Source organism: Dromiciops gliroides, chromosome 1 (genome assembly GCF_019393635.1).
Source record: "Dromiciops gliroides isolate mDroGli1 chromosome 1, mDroGli1.pri, whole genome shotgun sequence".
Taxonomy (NCBI): domain Eukaryota; kingdom Metazoa; phylum Chordata; class Mammalia; order Microbiotheria; family Microbiotheriidae; genus Dromiciops; species Dromiciops gliroides.
This window is the reverse complement of record NC_057861.1, coordinates 673,701,471-673,721,678: the sequence shown is the minus strand read 5'-3', so window position 1 is coordinate 673,721,678 and position 20,208 is coordinate 673,701,471. Positions and strand designations below refer to the sequence as shown.

Sequence of the window (20,208 nt, the reverse complement as noted above, 5' to 3'; positions counted from 1 at the left end):
CTTCTGGCTCCCTTGGAACAGTTTCTAAAATTAGCATCCCTGCCTATGTAAGAGTTTGGCTAAAAAATGCTAATTTTTCCTGACATTCTTTAATATTTAAGTGAATGGAATTTAGACATTACTCGAAGTTAGATATTATTCTTAATTTCATTTCCTCTGTACTACTTGGATTTATCTATCATATTCCTTTCCCAGGACAGCTTTCTTCAAGGAAGTTACCTTGCCTAAGAAGAGAAATGAGAATGCAAAGGAAAACAGGGCAAAGAAAACCATCTTTCATTTCCGACAATCAGTATTGTGCAGTCACAACTCATTCGGTATCTAAGCAACAGGAGCTGACCACAGAGCATTTGTCTTTCCAGGCTTAATAGTCTCAAGCAGAGGCAATAGCAGCTACCCCAGCTGTTCACCTTACTTCCTTGGGAGATGACGCAAAGTGCTTTAGTTGGATCTTGGGTAAGAGCCTATCTATAACCAATTAGCTACATAATTGCTGTAGTCCCTAATTCTGTGGCTGTTCTACTAATTGATTACCTGGAACTTGAGAGAGCCAAGAGAATTAAATATAAATAGAACCTAAAGATTAGAGGTCTTGGCCACAAAGCTTTAACTAGACATTCTAATGCCCCAAGCAAACCCCGAAAACGTACTCTAGGGAGAGCAGAATTATAGGAGGCCTTAAATCAGCTTTTCAAAACAAATTTAGGTAAAAGAACTTTTGTCAGAAAGAACTTGGACCTCAGCACAGAGTCTTGATGGGGGAGAGACCTTAGGACATGCTGTGGTTGTTGTTAGGGAAGTCATCCAGGCATGAGAATAATCCATGGGGAGGAAGAACCAACTGATCCCTTCGTATTTGAACTAATTATTTCTCCTAACTAGTTGCTAAGTTCAGTTTCCAACTTCAAAAGCACAGGTGTTTTCAGCACCCTCTAAATGTCTGCATCCTGAGTCAAAAACCCTGTCGCCCTGATAATTACAGATCTCAATATTGGATTTAGAGTTTGGAGGGCACTTTTGAGGTCATCCAGTCCAAGTCACTTTTATCTAAAAATGAGGAAACTGGAACCCAGGGAAGGGAAATAGTTTGCCCAAAGTTGTATGGGTTATGTGCTTTTATCTGGGGTTTGAGCTTGTAACTAGATTTAAAATGAACATCTGATAGTCTGCCAGTTTTTTCCCTGCCCACTCGCAACTCAAGTTTGTTTCTAAAAGGACCTGTCTCCCTTGTTTGCTGAGGAGGGGGACTCTAGTTGTTGAGTATTACATATCCTGCCAGACATGATTCAGAGGATGAGTGATTGTGCTAAACAGTTCTTTCTTTCTTTTTATTCTTCCTTACAAAAGAAAGTCCACTAAATAGAGGGGAGCAAAGAGATGTATTCAGAAATGAAGGCAATGAAAAATTAAATATAACTAGAATTTTTTTCAAGTCACTTCTACCTATCTCCTGCCCAACTCAGCCTTTGTAGGTCCTTTGGATAAGAATTCCTTCCTTAGGGCAGCTAGGTGGCATAGAGGATCAAGCACTGGCCCTGGATTCAGGAGTACCTGAGTTCAAATCCAGCCTCAGACACTTGACACTTAACTAGCTGTGTGACCCTGGGCAAGTCACTTAACCCTCATTTGCCCTGAAAACAACAACAACAACAAAAAAGAATTCCTTCCTCACTTCTGGTCTAGTCAGCTCAACTCCAATTCTCTTACATAGATACCAGCCCAGCTCCCTAACCTATTGAATGAGGGAGGATTGTGTTAGCTTGTATCCTTTTGGCACACCCCAAGTTCCCAGAGATAAATCATGTGTTTCAATAGAGCCACTATGTGAAGAACAACCAAGAAAAGAAGAGACTTATTTAATGAATACTAATGGATTGGATAGATTAAGCCATGGGCTACTGGGTCTTCTGTTGATGGGGGCAGGTATAACAAAATATAAACTTGAAGCAGCATAAATCTTTAAAGAAAAGCCCACAATGATAGATTTTAAAGTTTTGTCCCCCAAATCATCTGTGGATGTCTACTGACAATCCTGGAAAACCTTCCCTTTCGTTCTGTTTTTTGCTTCTGTTCCTTAGGTCTGGGAGTGCAGGACTGGCTTTCTTCTGGCAGGCAAAGAGCTACATTAGAAACAATCTACAAGGCAGCTAGGTGGCACAGGGGATAAAGCACTGGCCCTGGATTCAGGAGGACCTGAGTTCAAATCTGACCTTACTAGCTGTGTGACCCTGGGCAAATCACTTAACCCTCATTGCTCTGCCAGAGAGAGGAGAAACAATCTACCTAGGATTTTGTGAACATACACACACCTATTATTTAGTCTCCAATCTCTTGGATTCCCTCAGGACAAAGATGGTTGCTTCAACAATAGTTCTAACCCCAATGGAAGGTCAAACAGTCTTCTGCAGCCCCTCTACTGGTCCTGTTCCCCAGGCTCTATAATCTTCCTAGTGGGGAATGGGGTGCCTGTCTTTTGGTTACAGAAGTGGTTCTCCTCCCTCCCCTTGGCTTCCTTTGTTTTGTAAAGCTGTACATGTTTTAAGTTCTAATTACCCTAAAATCGTATGTCTGAATGTTTCCCCCTAAGAACTGAGGTCAGAAACATACCTCAAGAGGTTTGAACTCCAGAGAGCTGAGCTCCTTTGCTTCAGAGATTTGCTTCCTCTCTGCTGTGCTGCTGTGAGCTCCATTTGTTCAAAAGCACCACCTAGCCAGGAGCCTCCATGGGTTGAGATTTCCCCAATGACAAGGCCCTGGGAAGCAGCCTTCAACTGGTACCCTTAGCTCTAGGTGCCCAGGGAACCAGTCATATTCATTACCTTTTCCTACTACTTATTACAGTACAACAGTGGTTTCTATGGCCACTACCGAGGCCAATTCAAGTGTGAACTAGCTCAGGATTACCGCCTGGCAGCCAAGCCCCAGCCTCCAGCAGTGTTCCTACAAAGAATTAAGGTAAGAAGTGGGGAGGGCATCCCTGACTGTAGGCCCTGGACAGGAAGAAACTAGGAACCAAAACAGGATCGTTCCTTTTGCCTCTCAGTACTCTTTTTTTCTTGACGCTGCATTCTCACAGCCGGACCAGAAATTCAGAGAGGACAGTCACTTGCTCAAAGGTAAACTTCTTGGCCCTCCCCCAAAATGAACTACCCCAGATCTTGAGGCAGTCTTTATCTTCTAAGACAGAGATTAAAAACAAACAAAACAAAAAACCTTGAAAATGTCAGTGAAAATGGGAAGGGATGGTCCTGGAGTTGGAAGAATAATGAAAAAGAAGGGGGAAAAGAGGGTTATCAAAGCATTAAAACACACACACAAAACAGAGAACAGCAGGAAGTTTGGAGGGAGGGACAAACAGGACAGCTTGTTGACAAACGTTGGCTTTCTAAAAAAAAGCCAGTTGCCAGGAAGATTGCACATACAATACTCTTTCTGTTATTTGTATGTGAAAGTGTTCATTTTAATTTTCGTATCAAGTACCGAATAACAAAAGTTTTTGTTTTGTTTTAAAAAGAACAACGTTGGATTTGAAGGTAGGAGACCCAGATTCCAATCTTGGCTCTGCTGCTTCTCCCTGAATGACCTTGAGCAAGTGTCATCTGTAACATGAGAATGTTGTTGGCCATATTATCTTAAAGGTCTCTTCCAGTTCTAGATCCTGTGAGCAGTGGTCTTGGTCTGGGAGAGAAATTGAACTGCATATAAGAATAGAAACCTCGGGCAGCTAGGTGGCGCAGTAGATAAAGCACTGGCCCTGGATTCAGGAGGACCTGAGTTCAAACCTGGTCCCAGATACTTGACACTTACTATCTGTGTGACCCTGGGCAAGTCACTTAACCCTCATTGCCCTGAAAAAAAAAAAAAAAAGAAAGAAAGAAAGAATGGAAGCCCAAGTTACCAGGAGTCTAGGGAGTGGGACGGGGTACAGGATCTGGTGTAATGAGCCCTTGGACTTGAATCCCACCTCTACTACCACCGGTGAAGTCACTTCTCCTAACTAGGCCTCAGTTTTCTCATAAAATGAGGAGGATAGAGTAAGCCCCTTACCAGCTCTAAGTCCAGTGGTACAAAGGTTGTCAATCCCAAGGAGACTAGGAAATTAGCCTTGAATTCTGCTCCCCCAAAAGGAAGCCAGGTCATGGCACTGTTCAGTTCAAATGGACCCCTGTGAGTTCATTTACATGAATTGTTTTCTCTCCTTCCTATACAGTGAGAAGGGCTGGTTTCTCCATCTACATCAGTCAACAGTCATTACTAGCTACATAATCAAATATTCAACAAAATGCTACTGATTTCCTTAAGTAGAGATGTCCTGGGCAGATCGCTGAAGTAACAGTGAAAGATGGGCTGGCCATGAGGAAGGAGAGTGAATCTCACTAGGGCCATGTCCTCAATCAGGCCCCCAATTCGAACGGCCTGATTGAGCCTCCCCCTTCCAGAAGGAGGCAGATGGCATGGATGGTCCAATTCTCCAGCCACTAGGCCACTGTATTCTATCACTAACTAACTAAACAGCCTGTTCCTGTTTGCACCAGGTGCCATGTACTTACCAGAAAGCGTTTGGGTTTCATTTAGGTTCCCTGAGCAGTGGTAGGAGGGAAGCTAAGAATTCTTTGGCTGTCCCAAGAGCTCCAGCTTTCTTGTATCAGATCACATTCTTCACAAATCAGACCAATTGAGGACCCATTTCATTTTATTTCTCTGGCCTTCTCTGATTCCACCAGATATACTACAGATCATAGTTAGACTTTGCTCTGGATTCACCTAGATATCTAAGGTCACACTGGGCAGATCTCTCCCAATCCTCCATTTTATTCTGATACATAATGTACTAAGACAATAAGAGTACTAATAACACTTTAAGGTTTGCAAAGTACTTTACATATAGAAGGTGTCCCTGTATTAAAGCTTAACATTGCACAAAGTCTTTTGGGACAACCCTATGGTATGCACTCCTCACAATAACCCTTCAAGATAAAAGCTACAAATGTTATTGTTCCCATATCACAGATGAGAAAACTGAGGCTCAGATAGGTGAAGTCGTTTGTCCTGGGTCCCACAGGTAGTTGTGGTGTTTTGGGGGTTTTTTGAAGTGACATTTGAGGGCAGCTAGGTGGCACAGTGGATAGTGCACTGGCCCTGGATTCAGGAGGGACCTGAGTTCAAATCTGACCTTGGACACACTTGACACTTACTAGCTGTGTGACCCTGGGCAAGTCACTTAACCCTCATTGCCCTGGCCAAAAAAAAAATGACATCTGAGTACAAATTTTAATTCTAAGTCCACTATACCATTCTGCCTTCCCTAGTAAACATTCTTTCCAGTCTAGAACAGATGTCATAATCTCAGAAGACAGTCCTGGGAGATGCTTTCATGTTCCCAGTCTTCTCAACAGGCCTTGCAAGGCCGGCCATCTCAGGCACCAGTGCCGTATGAGACAGTCACCCTCCATACTTGGGATAAATAATTTCTCTTTGAAAGCCAATAGCAAGATGAGTTTCAGCCCCTGGAATTATTAACAAAGCTTTTACTGAGAGCTAGTTTGTGACCATTTCCCAAAGAGTCAATGGTGGTAGGGGCAGCTAGGTGGCACAGTGGATAAAGCATCAGCCCTGGATTCAGGAGGACCTGAGTTCTAATACAACCTCAGACACTTGACACTTGACACTTACTAGTTGTGTGACCCTGGGCAACTCACTTAACCCTAATTGCCCTGCCCCCCCAAAAAGAGTCAATAGCTGAGCTGAAGCAGTCTGGGAGGAACAAGAGTCATTTCCCTGGATACTTTCCCCTAGATGTACAGGGTCAGGGAGGTCATAAAGAAGTCCATGACCAAAAGTGCAGGGCATGGCTACAACTCCCAACTTAAAACATCCCTCAGGAGTGGGGGGAAGAATCTAGACTAATTGAAACATGACTTGAAACCACTGAAAAATCAAAAGTGATAATAATAGAATAATAATAGCTAATATATGTATGGTGAATTAAAGTTGGCAAAGCAGCTCACATACATCATCTAATCGGATCCTCAAAACAATTCCATCAAGTAGGTACTATAGGTATTTTCATCCACATTTTACAAATTGGGAACTGTGAGGCCTGGAAAAAGCAAGGTGATGCTCCAAATTGCCTAAGGAGAGAGGTCTTACTTTGCTACGCATTTATCACTCTTTCCACTGTATGCCCCTGAGGAGTGCTGGAAGTTGGAAATGGGGTTTGAATGACAAATTCAATATTCTGGTTAAATGAGGATTAACAGCTAACCCTTTTTGTTTTAACTCTTACTGTTGAAACCCTTTCTAAAATGTCTAAACTCACTTTCCTGATTTAGCAAGTAAAATCTGGTGAATGCCATTTAAGCATTTTTTTTGATGACTAAAATGATGCAATCGCCCGAGTATCATTAATGCTGTACAATCCTGTAATTGTAAATGTAGGAACTGTTGGACATTATGATGACTCTGCCTTTAGCACTAACCACTAATTATTATTATTTTTTTTTTGGTGAGGCAATTGGGGTTAAGTGACTTGCCCAGAGTCACACAGCTATTAACTGTTAAGTGTCTGAAGCTGGATTTGAACTCAGGTCCTCCTGAATCCAGGGCCAGTTGGTGTTCTATCCACTGTGCCACCTAGCTGCCCCCATTAATTTTTTTTTAAAGTAAGACTATGCATGAAGCTCTTTGGTTTCATCAGTCAATACTCACTCCACCCCTTGTAGATTACAAGACCTCAAAAACTTAATCACTTGGGAAGCAACTTTCTGGTGATAAGCCTCTCCAAACTTAGGTGGGAAGACAAATACACAGTTCATTTTTAGTCCTATATTTGAGCATCTGGCACAGCATGGTACCTGCCAGAGCTTGTGGTAAGCTGACAGAGCCTTCAAGAATCTAAAGTCACCTTCCTGTTACAATGAGGCTTTGGAGGAGGGCTTTAATCATACTTGATATGTGTTGGCAATAAAGAAAGGTAGGAATGGAAAACTGTCTCTGCCTGGGCCGCAGGGTGGCTCAACAAGCATTTATTAAGTACTTACTGTTAGTCAGGAGGTAGTTGCTGGGAATACAAAGCCAAAAATGAAAGTGTCTGCCCTCAAGAGCTTACATTCTATTGACAACCACACATATATAAATAAGTATATACAAAATCAATGCAAGATAGGTTTGGGAGGGAAGGAACTAGAAACTTGGGAGAAAAGAGAAAGCTTCTTGTAGATAGTGGCTCTTGAATTGAAGGAAACTTGGGAGTGCGTGCCAGAAATGAGAGACAGCCAATGCAAAGGTCTCCTAGGCAAGAGTGTCCCATGAGAGATGCCACAAGAAGACTAATTTGGATAGACTGTAAAGTACATGGAAGAGTGATACACAGAATAAGTCTCAAAAGGTAAGTGGATGGGGTGGTGCAGTGGATAGAGCACTGGCCCTGGATTCAGGAGGACCTGAGTTCAAATCCAGCCTCAGACACTTGATACTTACTAGCTGTATGATTCTGGGCAAGTCACTTAACCCCAATTGCCTCACAAAAAAAAAAATGGTAAGTGGAAGCCATGTTGTAAAGGGCTTTCAATGCCACCCAGGGGAAATTTGTATTTGATCCTAGAGGGTACTAAGGAGCCTCTGTAGTTCACTGATCCAGAGAATGACAGAGACTTGTGTTAGGACTATTCTATCACTTTGACAGAAGTGTGCAGGACAGATTAGAGAGGGGAAGACTGAAGGCAAGGAGACTAATTAGGTTCTTAACAATAGTCCAGGCGTGGTGATGAGGGCCTGAACTAGAATGGTGCCCAATGAGTGGAAAGAAGAAGACATTATGCAAGAGATGTTGTGGAGACATAATCTACAAAACTTGGCAACTGGTTGCATATATAAGGTGAGGGAAAGTGGGCAACACCAAAGTTGCAAATCTAAATGAGTAAACAGGCAGAAGAAAAAATTAGTTGTATTTTACATATGGTCGGTTTGAGACATCTGTGGGACATTCAGTTTAAAATATCCAATTGGCAGTTTTGGTGATGCAGGACTGAAGCTCAGGAAAGAAACTAGGGCAGGATTTTTAGACCAGGGAGAGATGATTGAATCCAGGTGAAATGATGAGGTCCCAAGTGAGGATATAGTGAAAAGGGGGCCTAGAACCTTGGTCCATACCCACTGGACTTAAGGGAATAGTATATGGATGATGCAGGGCTTGATCAGCTTACCCAGACCCACAGAACTCTGCTCTAGATTTCCTAACTAATGAATATGATGTGCAAAATTTGAAAACCGGCAGATTCCTTGAACAGTGTGAGATATTTGTGTGGAAGGACAGCAGGGATTGGTAGGTACATCAGTAAGTACCCCAAGAACTACCTGTATTTTCACTGAACTGAACAGTCCATTCCTGGTAGGCAAATACACTCAAGATCAAATATGTTTATTTGTTGAATATAGATTTAGAACAAAGAAAGTTGGATGTTCCAAATTCCTAACCAGTTGTATTATGGAATGTTTCTAACAAGCCTGATGAGCTGCCCTTCTCTGTTCAAGTGATATTTTCGCTTAATACATGGGAGAGATCGTGAGTGTTATGTCAAACAAGCAGTATGAAGTAGTGAACAAGGCCCTGGGTTGGGAGTTAGGAGACCAGGGTTCTAGTGGTCCTCTGCCATGCCATTTCTCCTTTCTTTGAGCTTTCATGGCAGTTGACAGGGTCCAAGTCTACAGAGTCACGGGTCACACTGGAGGAAGAAGATGGCTTCTAGATATCATAAAGAAGGGCAACCTTTACATCTCATTAGAAATGCCTCCAGTCTAAGGGTATGACGAGTTCCTTCTGTAAGTATTTCTGAAGATGCTGATCTTTGTTCCTGACCTGTGAATTCTGGTTAGTCCCAGTATCAGAGGGTAGCATTTCTGGAACGTAACCCAACAGGAGGAATCCACATGATTCTGGAGTTCACAGAGGCCCTTTCTCCCCTTAGTTTTCTTGTCATTTGCCTCTTTCTCTTAAAAGTTGATTGCAGAGAAAAAAATTCCATTTCCCTGAAAACTTTTGGTTAGGTGTTCTCATATTATGGTAGTATAAAATATGGGGGAAAGAATTACTCATCCATCTCATGCCATTTAAAATTTTTTTTTCAAGGAACCACCAGGACTACACTTATTCTCCAAACATGACAATCGTGGTGTCTTTGATCCAGTGAGTGTTGGAGGAGGGTGGGAAGGGTGGCTTCTTAGTGCCCCCACACACACACATACAGTTCTATACAGCTCCTCATATCACATTGTCCACAGCAGGGTCATGAAGGGACCATTAGGTGGGACCTTCCTCTCTCTGTCCCTTTGTTCTAAATCAGCCTTTCAGTCAATTAGGAGACTGTCTTTGTAGTGGGATTTTAGAGGCAATGGAAAGGCTCTGGTGTCCTGCCAAAATATCTTTCTGCCTGACACCATAGATAATGCCTTAATAGGTTGACTTATTAAAAATGCAAGTACTTTTGGAAGAGTTACACTTTAAGTGTTATCAATCATTAATGCCTTAGAATAAATCTAAGAGCAAAGAGGAGAAGAAAACGGAAAGGTATTAAGGGATGAGAAAAGAAGCCGTAGATGGGAATAATGACAAATATATGGTTTTGCTACAGATGGGTTGTGCTTGTGTCCCTTGGGGCGGGGCCTAGACCAAGCTTTGCATCAGTTGAGCAGGCTAAGCTGAGCTGACAAAATCATCACAAACAGCAAGGGCAAGGCCCCCGGGAAGGGTAGGCCTGGGCATGAGATCAATGAGTTTGTGACCCTGTCTCCTGTTAAAATAGGGAATAGGGAAACGGAAAGCTTGGGAGAAACTCAAGAAGAAATGCAATGTTTTCAACTGGCCTTCTGATGATGAAGCCCAGAGCCCCCTTGTTTCCAGTTACCAGAAAGACTACCAGAAGGAGTCAGGTGGTATTCAGCCACTAGTCCGCTTTATTCAGTCTGGACCCCCGCAGAGCTTGAACTTGAACAGAATACCTAGTACCACCTACCAGCACACTTTCTGTCATCAACTTATAAACCATTTGCCAGAAGAGAAGTTTAAAAAGGAGATTTTTGAGAGCAAAGAAAAACTGGGCATTTCCCAGGTTTCTGAGAGCAAGGAAAAACTGGGCATTTCTCAGGCTTCTGAGAGCAAAGAAAAACCGGGCATTTCTCAGGCTTCTGAGAGCAAGGAAAAACTCTGGATTTCCCCTGCCTCAAGTGCGCTCTCTGACTCTCTGCCAGGCCTCCCTTTTACAGTGAATCGTAAGAAAGTTGATCCCTTCCTGCACTTCACTGTCTCTGACTGTTTACGTTGGCTCGACCCATTAAAGAAAGCACATTAGTCCTCATCCTTTACCATCGCAACTTGCACACCAGCCTGTTTTTCCTCCTTTTCCAGCAGGATCCTTCAAAGGAACTAGAGATTTTTAGCCTGAAGAAGAAAAGACTTATTGCTATCTTCACATATTTCGAAACCTGCCATGTGGAAATAGGATTAGACTGACTTGTTCTATCTGTCCCCAGAGGACAGAACTAGGATCAATGGGTGGTAGTTCCAGAGGCAGATTTCATCTTGACGTCGGGGGAAAACTTGGAACAATTAGTGCTATCCAAAAGTAGACTACACTGCCTCAGGAGGTGTAATGGGTTTCCCATCACTAGAGGTCTTCAAGTAGAGGCTGAGGGGGACACATTGCAGAAGGGAGTCCTGAGTAGGTATAGGTTGGCTGAAACATCCCGAGGTTCCTTCCAAATCTAATATCCTCCAGTTCTTGGAGAAGTATGCCTGAAGTACCAGTAGCCAGAGCCCAGCAGGCCCAGCAAGAGCAGCTCCATAACCAAGCTCCCACTCCCATCCTGGTGCCAAGTTATGCTGTAGGCAGGTTTCAGTTTTCGTGAGACAGTGCTATTAGGAATGAAAAATCCACACGACTGATGGAAATAGGAGTTGGGTCCCAAGGGAAAGATTAAGCTACCTGCTAGGGCAGTGTCTTTTACATGAACCATTCTCCCGATGGTGCTGCTAGTGGAAGGGCATGAGTTAGGCAGGAAGGGTTAGGACCAGAATCCTGCCCCCAAAGTAGGAGATTGGAATGAGGGAAGGAGTGTGAAGTGTTGTAGACAGCAATCTTCAGTGGGGAGGGAATGGGTGCTGCCAGAACCGAGTTAACACAGGACACCCGCAACACCAGCTGTGGCGTGTTGGTTCTCAGTGCGCTGCCCCTCCTTCCCACACGAAGCAACTGTAGGGAAAGCAGCACTCTTAAACCAATTCAGGAATAACGGAGTTCATGGGAAAGGCAGGAAAGAGATCGTTTTGGGGGAGGACCAGGCCCCCTTTGTGGCTTAGTACCTTCAACCTCTGCCCATTCAGAGAAGATGGAAGGGCAAGGCCTGACCTAGGGACCAAACACTACACTCTTGACATATGTAGTTCATGAAGAGTCAAGTCAATGTAGGGAGAGCATTGTGTTTCCTAGGCAGAGGACTATGCTCTATCTGGCACCCATGACCTCCTCCCAAAATCCCCCCTTTCTAAAAGGGGGACCCGGTCCAAAGATGAGACCTCAGGATTGTCCAAAATCCTAAGGACTGTCAGGCCACTCTTTACTGCCTGCACTGCAAAGAGCTTTTCCATTCGTTTTCTAATGGATCCTCCTAACACACCTATGTGTTAGAAAGGGAAGTTATTATCCCTATCTGCCAATAAGGAAACTAAGCAACTAAAAGGTTGGTAGTGCCCAGGTCTCCTGCGAGCCTTTACAAATAAGGTGACATCATAATGAAAGAATATAACATCCCAAGACCCATGTGTCAGAGAATACCTTCCTTGGGAGAGAACGGATGGCTGTGGCAGTTCGACAAGCTATCACATGGGCCTTTTTCCAACCCGCTGTGTTACTAAGCAATACACCTGGTCCCTAGTCCTCTAGCCTGCTTGAGGAGTCCCTAGCTGAGTACAGAGCATTAGGAATATGTCCCATGCTATTCATGCAGGCCCCAAGACTTGAATCCTAAAGAAGCGGGAAATAGGTATCTGGTTCAAGTTGTCCTCCCCTTGATTGGTCCTTGGGAGAGAATGGAGAAAGGCAGAGTTCGAAGAGTAAGCAACACCACCATGTACTTCAGTAGGTCTTCATATTTCATATAATGACAGCTTTGAGCCTCACAACAGCCCTGTGAGGTAGGTAGGGCAGGTTATTATAGATCCCCATTTCAGAAATGGGGAAGCTGAGGCACAAGGAGCTGAAGTGACTCGCCCAAAGTCACCAAACAACTACTGGTGGAATGGGGAACTATAACCAATGTCTTTTAACCGGTGACAATTCCATCAAGTCACATTTCTCTCCACCTTCCCCTATATACTAAGCAAAGAGAGATCTTTGGGCAGGATAAATCTAAGGTCTCCCCTACCCAAGAGCATCCCCCCGCCCCAAGCCACAGGCATTTTGTTCCCTCAGCACAAACAGTTCCACTGAGTGTTGTGTTTACAGTGTTATGTTTACAGTGAAGGCCAGCTTTATTCAGGAGGCGTGGGTATGCCAGGCCACCTCCTTGTAGGCACTAAACTAGGGAGGAGTTCTGCGGGTCCCACGGGCTGTTCCTGACTTTTGCTCTGCTTAGGCCCACAGGGAGGGTGCAGCTACTGAGGGCCACAGCAACTCCCTGCTGTGACCTAACAGGGTTGGGGACCACACTGGGGAAGGGCGAAGGGAGTGTAGGGATGTGGAGGAAACTAACTGTTGGCCTCCCAATCCCAGAGAAGTTGGAGCCCTACACTCAAGTGCTCAAGATGTGTATTAATGTCAAAGAGAGCTCAGTCCCTGGACAGCCAGCTTGCCCTTCCCTCCCTTCCTCCCCTACTCACCCCACACTCGTAGGGCGGTAGTGAGCCGCTCTCACCACTGGGGCCAACCCTTTGGCGGCTGTTACATGTCTCGAGTTCAGCTGTTGCTGAGGGGCTGCTCTGTGTTCCTGCGCTACTCCCTACCTCAGAAAGCCAAAGTGTGTTCTAAACATGGATGGGAAAATAGCATCGCTGAGCCAAGGGTGGCAGTACATTCTCCTCCCTCCCCTACCACCCAATCTCTGCAGAAACCACTGTCGTGGTCTTTGGTGGGCAGATCTGATCAGGTGGGTTGTGCCAGTCTTCAAACCCCATCCCGTAGGCACAAGGCCTCCACAGCTCCACTGGGGCCCTGGGCCACTCCACCAATGACAAAAAGCTGTTGCCCGGCCTGGAGACTGGAACAGGAACATCGAGCTGTTGGCATCGAGGGCAGTGCCTCCCACTTCCTCCTTGCCAGGCTGAAGCCTTCTACAGAGCCCAGAGGACACGGTTGGTTCCCTTTGAGAGGAGAGATCCAGTGTGAAGGAAAGAGTCTGAGGCCTTGGGCCAGGGGGAGCCCCAGGAGGACAGGTCTCCACCAAGACTGACCCAGGTCAAAGAAAGAACACTCACTCTAGGGGCCTTCAGGTCATCTAGTGGAGGCTCTTGTTTTATTTACTATTATTTGATGCTTTAAGGCATGTAAAGTACTTTCCTCCACAACCCTGCGGGGGCAAGCAGTGATTATACTGCTAACCTTATTCTTCAGATGAGGAAATGAGTCTCTTACAGGTTCTGTGCTTTGTCCATGGTTACACTTAGAATCTAGGTCTTCTGGCCCCCAATCCTGTGTCCACTATATCACGCTCCAATCCTATGCCCAGAGGGGCTTCATTAATGCTTCCCTCAGAAGACACCTCTTTTAAAACTCTCTACTATAGCAAAGATCCCTATTCAGATTTGAGTTTTAAAGTTACCATCTATTATTCTCAAACCATCTCTGTGAAGTTGGTAAAGCAACTAACCACCCCCATTTTACAGGCAGGTAAAGTGGAAGCCCATTAAATGTCTTGATACAACGAGGGACACCAAGAAAGTGGATGAGACAGTGTCTACACTTCCGATGTGATCACTATAACTCCATGTCACACTGTAATCACTGTAACTCCATGGGGTAAGCATGCTTACCTAGTGGTTACTCCTCCCACGATCTTGCCCTCTCCCCACCTCAAGTCCTAGAGATACAATAAGCAGGGCTAGAGCTCTAAGGATACTCACCAAGGCCTCCCACTGCCACGACTCGGCCCCCAAGATAGCCAGTTACAAAGTCTGCCCTCTTTTCCCTCATTCGAAGAGAACGAGGAAGCTTTGTCCAGGCACCTGCAGGGGACACAGGACAGTTCTTCTGTATTACCAAATTAGAATAACTCTTTATACCACTGCTCTGGCTCCCGACTGAGAACTGAAATGGACCTGCATCTAAACAAAAATGCCCACACCCTCTGGCCAGAGGAAAGAAGCTGGGGCTGAGCACTCAGCCACTCAGCCCTCAGGTGGCCTGACACTCACCCTGCTCAGAGTCAAACATTTCCACCGTGTTGACAAAGTGTGGGCGGGAATAGAAGTTGTGGGGTCCAGGCTGTTGCAGGCCCCCCAGGCTAAAGAAGCTGCCCTCTGCCATGGCACAGCTAGCAAAGGCCCGCCGGCTGGGCACACTTGGGTATCGAGTCCAATTCTGCATCTCAACATCGAAGACCTCAAAGGCAGTTACAGGCAATTTCCCCTGACGGCCCCCTGGAAAGAAGAGGGAAGAAGATTCTAGGAGGGGTCAAACCAGGGCATCCCTCCCTTCTCAGCCCCACTCCAATCCCTTGGTCCCTCTCCACATGCATAACTTAGGCAGTTCTCAATTGTCTGCATTATCCTCTGCTGCCCACAGGAGAAAATGAAAGCAATGCTTCTGAGGACAGAAACTGTCCTGTAGTCACAAGCTGGTCCCTAACCCTAATCACATGAACCTTCAACTTCAGACCTGGAGCCACTTACCCAGAACAAAGATCTTATTCCCCTGAAGAAATGTGGAGGCCCCATAGCAGGGTGTGGGCATGGAGGGCAGGGAGAGCCATCGGTCCCTAGAAGGTTCATACATCCTCAACAGGGCTTGTGGGGCTGTGTCTGAGCCCATTCCACCTAGTGCATACACCACACCATCTGCCAGAGAGAGAGCACTTTCAGACTTTCAATTCCTAGAGGCAATCTTGCCTTGACTTTAACCCTATTCTGGGACAGGACAACCCCTCAGCAACCACTCTTAGCCTGAAACTCGCCACAGACCACACAGCTCGTAGAGAGATGTAGGGATTGACCATCAGCTTGTCAATGCCTCATTCCTACTGGACTCCCTCCCCCTTCCCATCTAGCCCAAGACTGTCCCTGCCCCCACAGGATTAGGGAGGGGGATCCCCGCTGCTGTCTGAAACCTGGGCTACTAACCGGCACCCCCACCCCTTGGTTCTCTCTGTCGGGAAGAGCATAAAGAGGGGATCTAATTATAATGGCAGGCACAGTCTCCCTGGAGACTCCATAGCAACCAGTCTAGCATCAAAGCTTGTAGTCAGTGAAATGTACAGCCCAGCGCCCTCCCCAGCCCTAGGGCATGCTTAAGTGTGGGTGGAGGCATTTGAGTAAGTAGGGGGCTCAGTCTGGGGTTGGAGGGTATTAAGGGAACTAAATGGAGATGAGATGGGGTTGGGTTCAGTGTAGAAAGGAAGGTTCTGAATTGGGGGGAGGTCAGTGGGAAAAGACATCGGCTCAGTAGGGGACATGGTTCTGGGAGAGACAGCCTAGGGCAGGGGCTAAATTGGAGGCTAAAGCTGGGGATGGGGAAGAAGTTGCTGAATAGGGAGCCTCAATGTGGTGGCTCAGTATGGGGGCAGGAGGTGGGGTATGGGGTCTTAGTATAGCGCTAGAGTCAGGGAAGGAGGGAAACAAAGTGCAGTTAATTGTATATGGAGGCTTCTGTTTGGATTATAGGATCCAGCTTAAATACAGAGAAAAGAAGCAGCTGTATCTTAATATACTGATCAGACTGGGGAGTTGGGGGAGGATTCCTGGGTACCTCCATCATCCTTAGCTCTGGCCCCAGCTAAGCAGGAATATTTTCCTGGACTCCAGTTTGGGAATATTTGGAAAGAGGATTCTGGCTTCCAGGAATACTCTCCCTCCCAACGTGTTTGTGTGTGTGTGTGTGTGTGTGTGAGAGAGAGAAAGGAGGGCATCGTGGGGACAGAGCAGGGCAAGAAGAAGAGGCAAAGGTCAGTAGGCAGGATCAGGTAGGTGCTTCCATGATAATCATCAGGGGGCCTAAGAGGCCCGCAGCGCTGGTGCCTGGCCAGAACTTGTATCTAGCCAGATCTCCCAGGTCTCCCTCTCCCCAGCTCCCTTCTGTCTCACTTCCCTTAGTGGAAGGGTAGAGGTGGGAATGGACATCCGCCAGGCAGGTCTTCCAATTCCATTACTCAAGGTTTGAGACAGGAATCTTCCACTTAGCCCAGCCGTCTTTGCATTTGTTCCCCCTCCCTCACAGCCTATTTATAACTGTGGGAGCCACCGCTGTCTGCATTCCCAGTCCTCATGTCTCCCAGGATGAGTAATAAAGGTTGTTGGGGTGTTTTTTTGGGTGGGGGGAGAATGGAAAGTCAAGCCAACCTTTTTCCAGGAGGCCCCCCCTTCCCCTAAATGAAAGGACTACCCTCCCTGAAGCTGGTCTGTCCTATCTGTCATCCAGAAATGACTGGCATCTCACTCCCCACCTTCCACTCAGAACACTAGCGCCTGACAGGGCTGTGTAGACCAAGGCTGTGGGCTAAGTGTGTGGGTGGTGGCAGGGGGAGAGTTTGAGGGCGACATTTGGGAGGGTACAACCACAGTCCAGTTCCCTGAGTCTGGGAAGTTCTTCTATGAGGGCCCTAGTTCTTAGCAGTTGAAGAGTTCCAGACTTTTTTTCTCATTACTCCCTTTCACATTCTCTTTAAGTTTCAGTTACACTGGACTATTGTTCCCTACACTCAGAATGCTTTCTTCTTATCCATTAAAATCCTTCAAGACTCAAGTGCTGCATGCCTTTTTCAAGAAGCCTCGGCCTCATATAATCCTGCCTTTTATAACATTTATTTGTGTATAAGTCGTCTCCCAGTAAACTATAAGCTTCCTGAGGGAAGGGACAGTGTCATTTTCTTTATTAGCAGCCCTAACGCAGAGCAAGAGTCTTGACCATAGCAGGGGCTTAATCAAGTCACTCATTTAAATTCCCCGGGGGGCAAAATGCCTGTCCTGGGGTGAAGGTGGGGGGAATTGACCTGGGGGAAAAGCAAGGAAACAGAAACCACAGGAGAGCCAGGGATTCTATGCAGTGTGCTAGGAAAGGGGCAAAAAGGTTGGGCATGGGGTATGAGTTAGGGATTGGAAGAGGCTCTTCTGCCTTGGGATCCACTAGGAACCCATGCTTACCTAGGGCCCTCAGGTCCTAGCTGTTTCCTCTTTCCCCTAAAGAGCCCTCAGTCACTCTTGTAGGATCACTGATTGAGAGTTCAAAAGGACCTTAGCCATTACCTAGTCCAACCCCTTCATTTTATACAAATGAAAACAGATCCAGAAAAAGGAAGTCACTTATCCATGGTCATATTGGTATTAATTGGCAGAGCAGGGATTGAAACTCGGGTCTTTTGCCTCCAACGCCAGGATTCTTTGTTATAACCCACTGTCTCCAGGTTACCCTGTGCTTTGATCACACTCCCCCATCATCTTCAAATCCAAGGGTCACATTCTATCTCCCTTAGAGGTCCAGCAAGCCTTTCGCTCTTTTTCTAGAATCATGCACCTACCCTCCAAACCCCCTCCCACAATCCAAGCTCCTGCTCACCCCTCTCCAAGGCTGAGATGCCCATGGCTGGCTGTGTCAGGGCAGCTCGCCGCTCCCATCGGCCTTCGTCTGTGTGGTAAGCCTCCACAGAAGCCAGGGGGCTCTGCCCAGCATCCATGCCCCCAATCACCAACACCTGCTTGCCTAGGGATACTGCAGCTGCACCAGCTCGAGCAGTGGGCAGCGGGGGCAGGGAAAGCCACTTGTGTGAAGCTACATCCAGCAATTCTGCTGTGCCCAAAGGCAATCCTGCCCGGCTGCATCCACCCAGCACAAAAAGGTGTCCATCCTGGTGGGCAGGTGTGCAGTACACCCGACATGTGGGCATGGCCGGGAACACATGCCAAACAAAGGTGCGGGCACCACTGGTGGCCATAGCTGGCTGCTCACTTGGGGGGCACTGGAAGTGGTTCCTGGCCCAGGGCCATGACCCAGTCAGTCCCTGATGACCCTGACCCCCACTCTCCTAGTCCTCAGGGACCAGGAGTGCTCCCTTACAGGGAAAGACAGAGAAAGCTATGGAGCTCAGCAGGAGTCACAGAAAGGCATCATTTCTAGCCCCCAAGGCTGAGCCTAGGAATGAGACATTAGTCTGTTTGTGGCTTTCTGTTCTGCTCTCCAAGGGCAGGGAACAAGCTCCTCAGCCCAGCCTGGATGCTGGGGAGGACCAAAAGGGAGAGGATGCACCTTTACCTAAAAAGAAATCACAGAATGTAAGAATCAGAAAGGATCTTAGAGGACAACTAGCCCAGCCAACCCATTTTACAGACGAGGAAACCGGGGTCCACAACAGGGAAGTGACTGGTCCAAAGTCATACAGTAAACTGGTGACAGCGCTGCAACTAGAACCTAGGTGACCTAACTGGCGTCCAGGGTTCTGTCCACAACACCACCTGAATCATGGAGGAAAAGGGGCAGGTGATGGAGAGGCAAGAGAGTTGACCAGGGGCTGGACCAGATGAAATCGGCCGGGTAATCCAGGCGCTTGACTGGGGAGGAGTGGGGGATGGACTTGGGACCCTGCCCTCCCAGCATCCCCAGAGCCACAGTAGGGCCCTCCAGGTCGGGGGGCAGTGGGAAATACAGGGGTCCGGGCAGGTGGGAGCCCCGCCCAACCCCCCCACCCCCATCGCGGGCTCCCCAGCCCCGGCCGGACACGCTCCCGGTTCTGCCCCAAACTTCCCGTCCCGCGGCGGGCGCCTGCGCCTTCCAGACCCCGCAGCCCCGGGCGGGGCAGCCCGAGGGCCAGGAGCTTGGCCCCCGAGCCTTGCTGTCAACTTCCCCCAAGTGCCCCTCGCCCTCCCGGGACGGCACTTACCCGAAGGTCCCGGCTCAGCCGCCCGAGGAGGGGGCCGGGCCCGGCGGGCAGCTGGGGGTGGTCACCGCGCCGACCCCGGCTCCGGCTTTGAGCTCGGCACTGGCCGCTGCCTGCTCTCGGCACCAGCCCGCAGCCCCGAGCCGTTCGAGAAGGGGAGGGGAGAGGAGGGGAGCGGGGGGGGAGGGGCCGGGGGCCGGACCCGCCCCCTCCCCAGCAGGCCCCCCTCCCCTGAGTCTTCAGAGGCTTCGGGGAAACCATCCAGCGCCTTAACCCTTGGCGTCCCACGCGGGAAGGCGGGGCTGGCCGGGGAAGGGGCTGCGCTCCGTTAGGGGGCGCGGCTCCGGCCGGCGGGCCGCTGGAGAAATGGGGCGATGGAAGCTGGGGAAGGCGTCCAAGGGGCTGCGGGACGAGGAGCGAGGCCGGGGGCTGGGTTTCCTTCCCGGCCCTTTCCTCGGTCTGTCCCAACGAACGTGGGCTACTAGGCAGAGGGGGAGGGGGAGGAGGAGGGGGAGGGCGAAGGGGGCGGGCACCACAACTGGCCGGGTCCAGGCGGTGGTGGCGCTGCGTCCCCTAGCGGCGCATCGTGGCGCCGCAGCTGGCGGGCCTGAGCTGCCCACGTGGGAGGGGGCAGCGATGAAAGGGAGGGGCTAGGAAATAACTCACTGCAGAGGAGCTAGCGAAAGGTCTACCAGGTCCTAGCCTCCTGCGGTGTTGTCTTTATCCTCTAGTTACAGAGGAAAGAACTGGGGCTCGGAGAAGTGCCGTTCCACCGCTAGAGAGTGGCCTTTCCCGGCATCCTCCTTCCCCACCATTCCTTCCCGACCCTCTTCTGTCCAGCCGAGCTGCTCTTCGCTGATCTTCTGGAGGACTTTCCTCTCTGAATAGGCTGCCCCCGCGCCTGGAAATTCACTCCTTCCTCACCCGAGCCTTTCGGAATTCCTTCTGCCTTTACAGCTCTACTCAAATAACATCTCCTAAGGAGGCCTTCCCTGACACCTCCCCCCCACACACACACCTCCCAATGGCTGGCGTTCCCCAGCCACCATCTATTTTTTGTCCGGACCTATTGTAGGAAGCAGCCCAGAAAGGAAAATCGGTTTACCATTGCAGACCAGAACTCAGTCTGCAATTTAGTCT

General features: G+C 47.9%; 3 protein-coding genes across 3 annotated transcripts in view; 1 reads left to right on the top strand and 2 right to left on the bottom strand.

Annotated features, from left to right (window-relative positions):
* Positions 1-2,785, bottom strand: part of IHO1 (interactor of HORMAD1 1) — a 74,677-nt gene extending 71,892 nt beyond the window's left edge. Inside the window, exon 1 of the mRNA XM_043979288.1 lies at positions 2,608-2,785. The gene's annotated coding sequence lies outside the window, so the exon portion shown is untranslated. The remainder of the gene's footprint in view (positions 1-2,607) is intronic.
* Positions 427-10,351, top strand: C1H3orf84 (chromosome 1 C3orf84 homolog). The gene is made up of 4 exons (XM_043979290.1): positions 427-456; positions 2,842-2,955; positions 9,128-9,184; positions 9,801-10,351. The coding sequence occupies exons 1-4, from the start codon at positions 427-429 to the stop codon at positions 10,344-10,346; spliced, it is 747 nt and encodes a 248-aa protein (XP_043835225.1). The 3' UTR covers positions 10,347-10,351.
* A 1,803-nt stretch (positions 10,352-12,154) lies between these two features.
* KLHDC8B (kelch domain containing 8B) lies at positions 12,155-19,210 on the bottom strand. The gene is made up of 6 exons (XM_043979289.1): positions 19,072-19,210; positions 17,754-18,446; positions 14,879-15,043; positions 14,402-14,626; positions 14,111-14,212; positions 12,155-13,351 (listed from the first exon to the last, which is right to left on the bottom strand). Exons 2-6 carry the CDS (start codon positions 18,127-18,129, stop codon positions 13,155-13,157), a joined length of 1,065 nt encoding a protein of 354 aa, XP_043835224.1. The 5' UTR covers positions 18,130-18,446; positions 19,072-19,210; the 3' UTR covers positions 12,155-13,154.
* Positions 19,211-20,208: the final 998 nt, after the last annotated feature.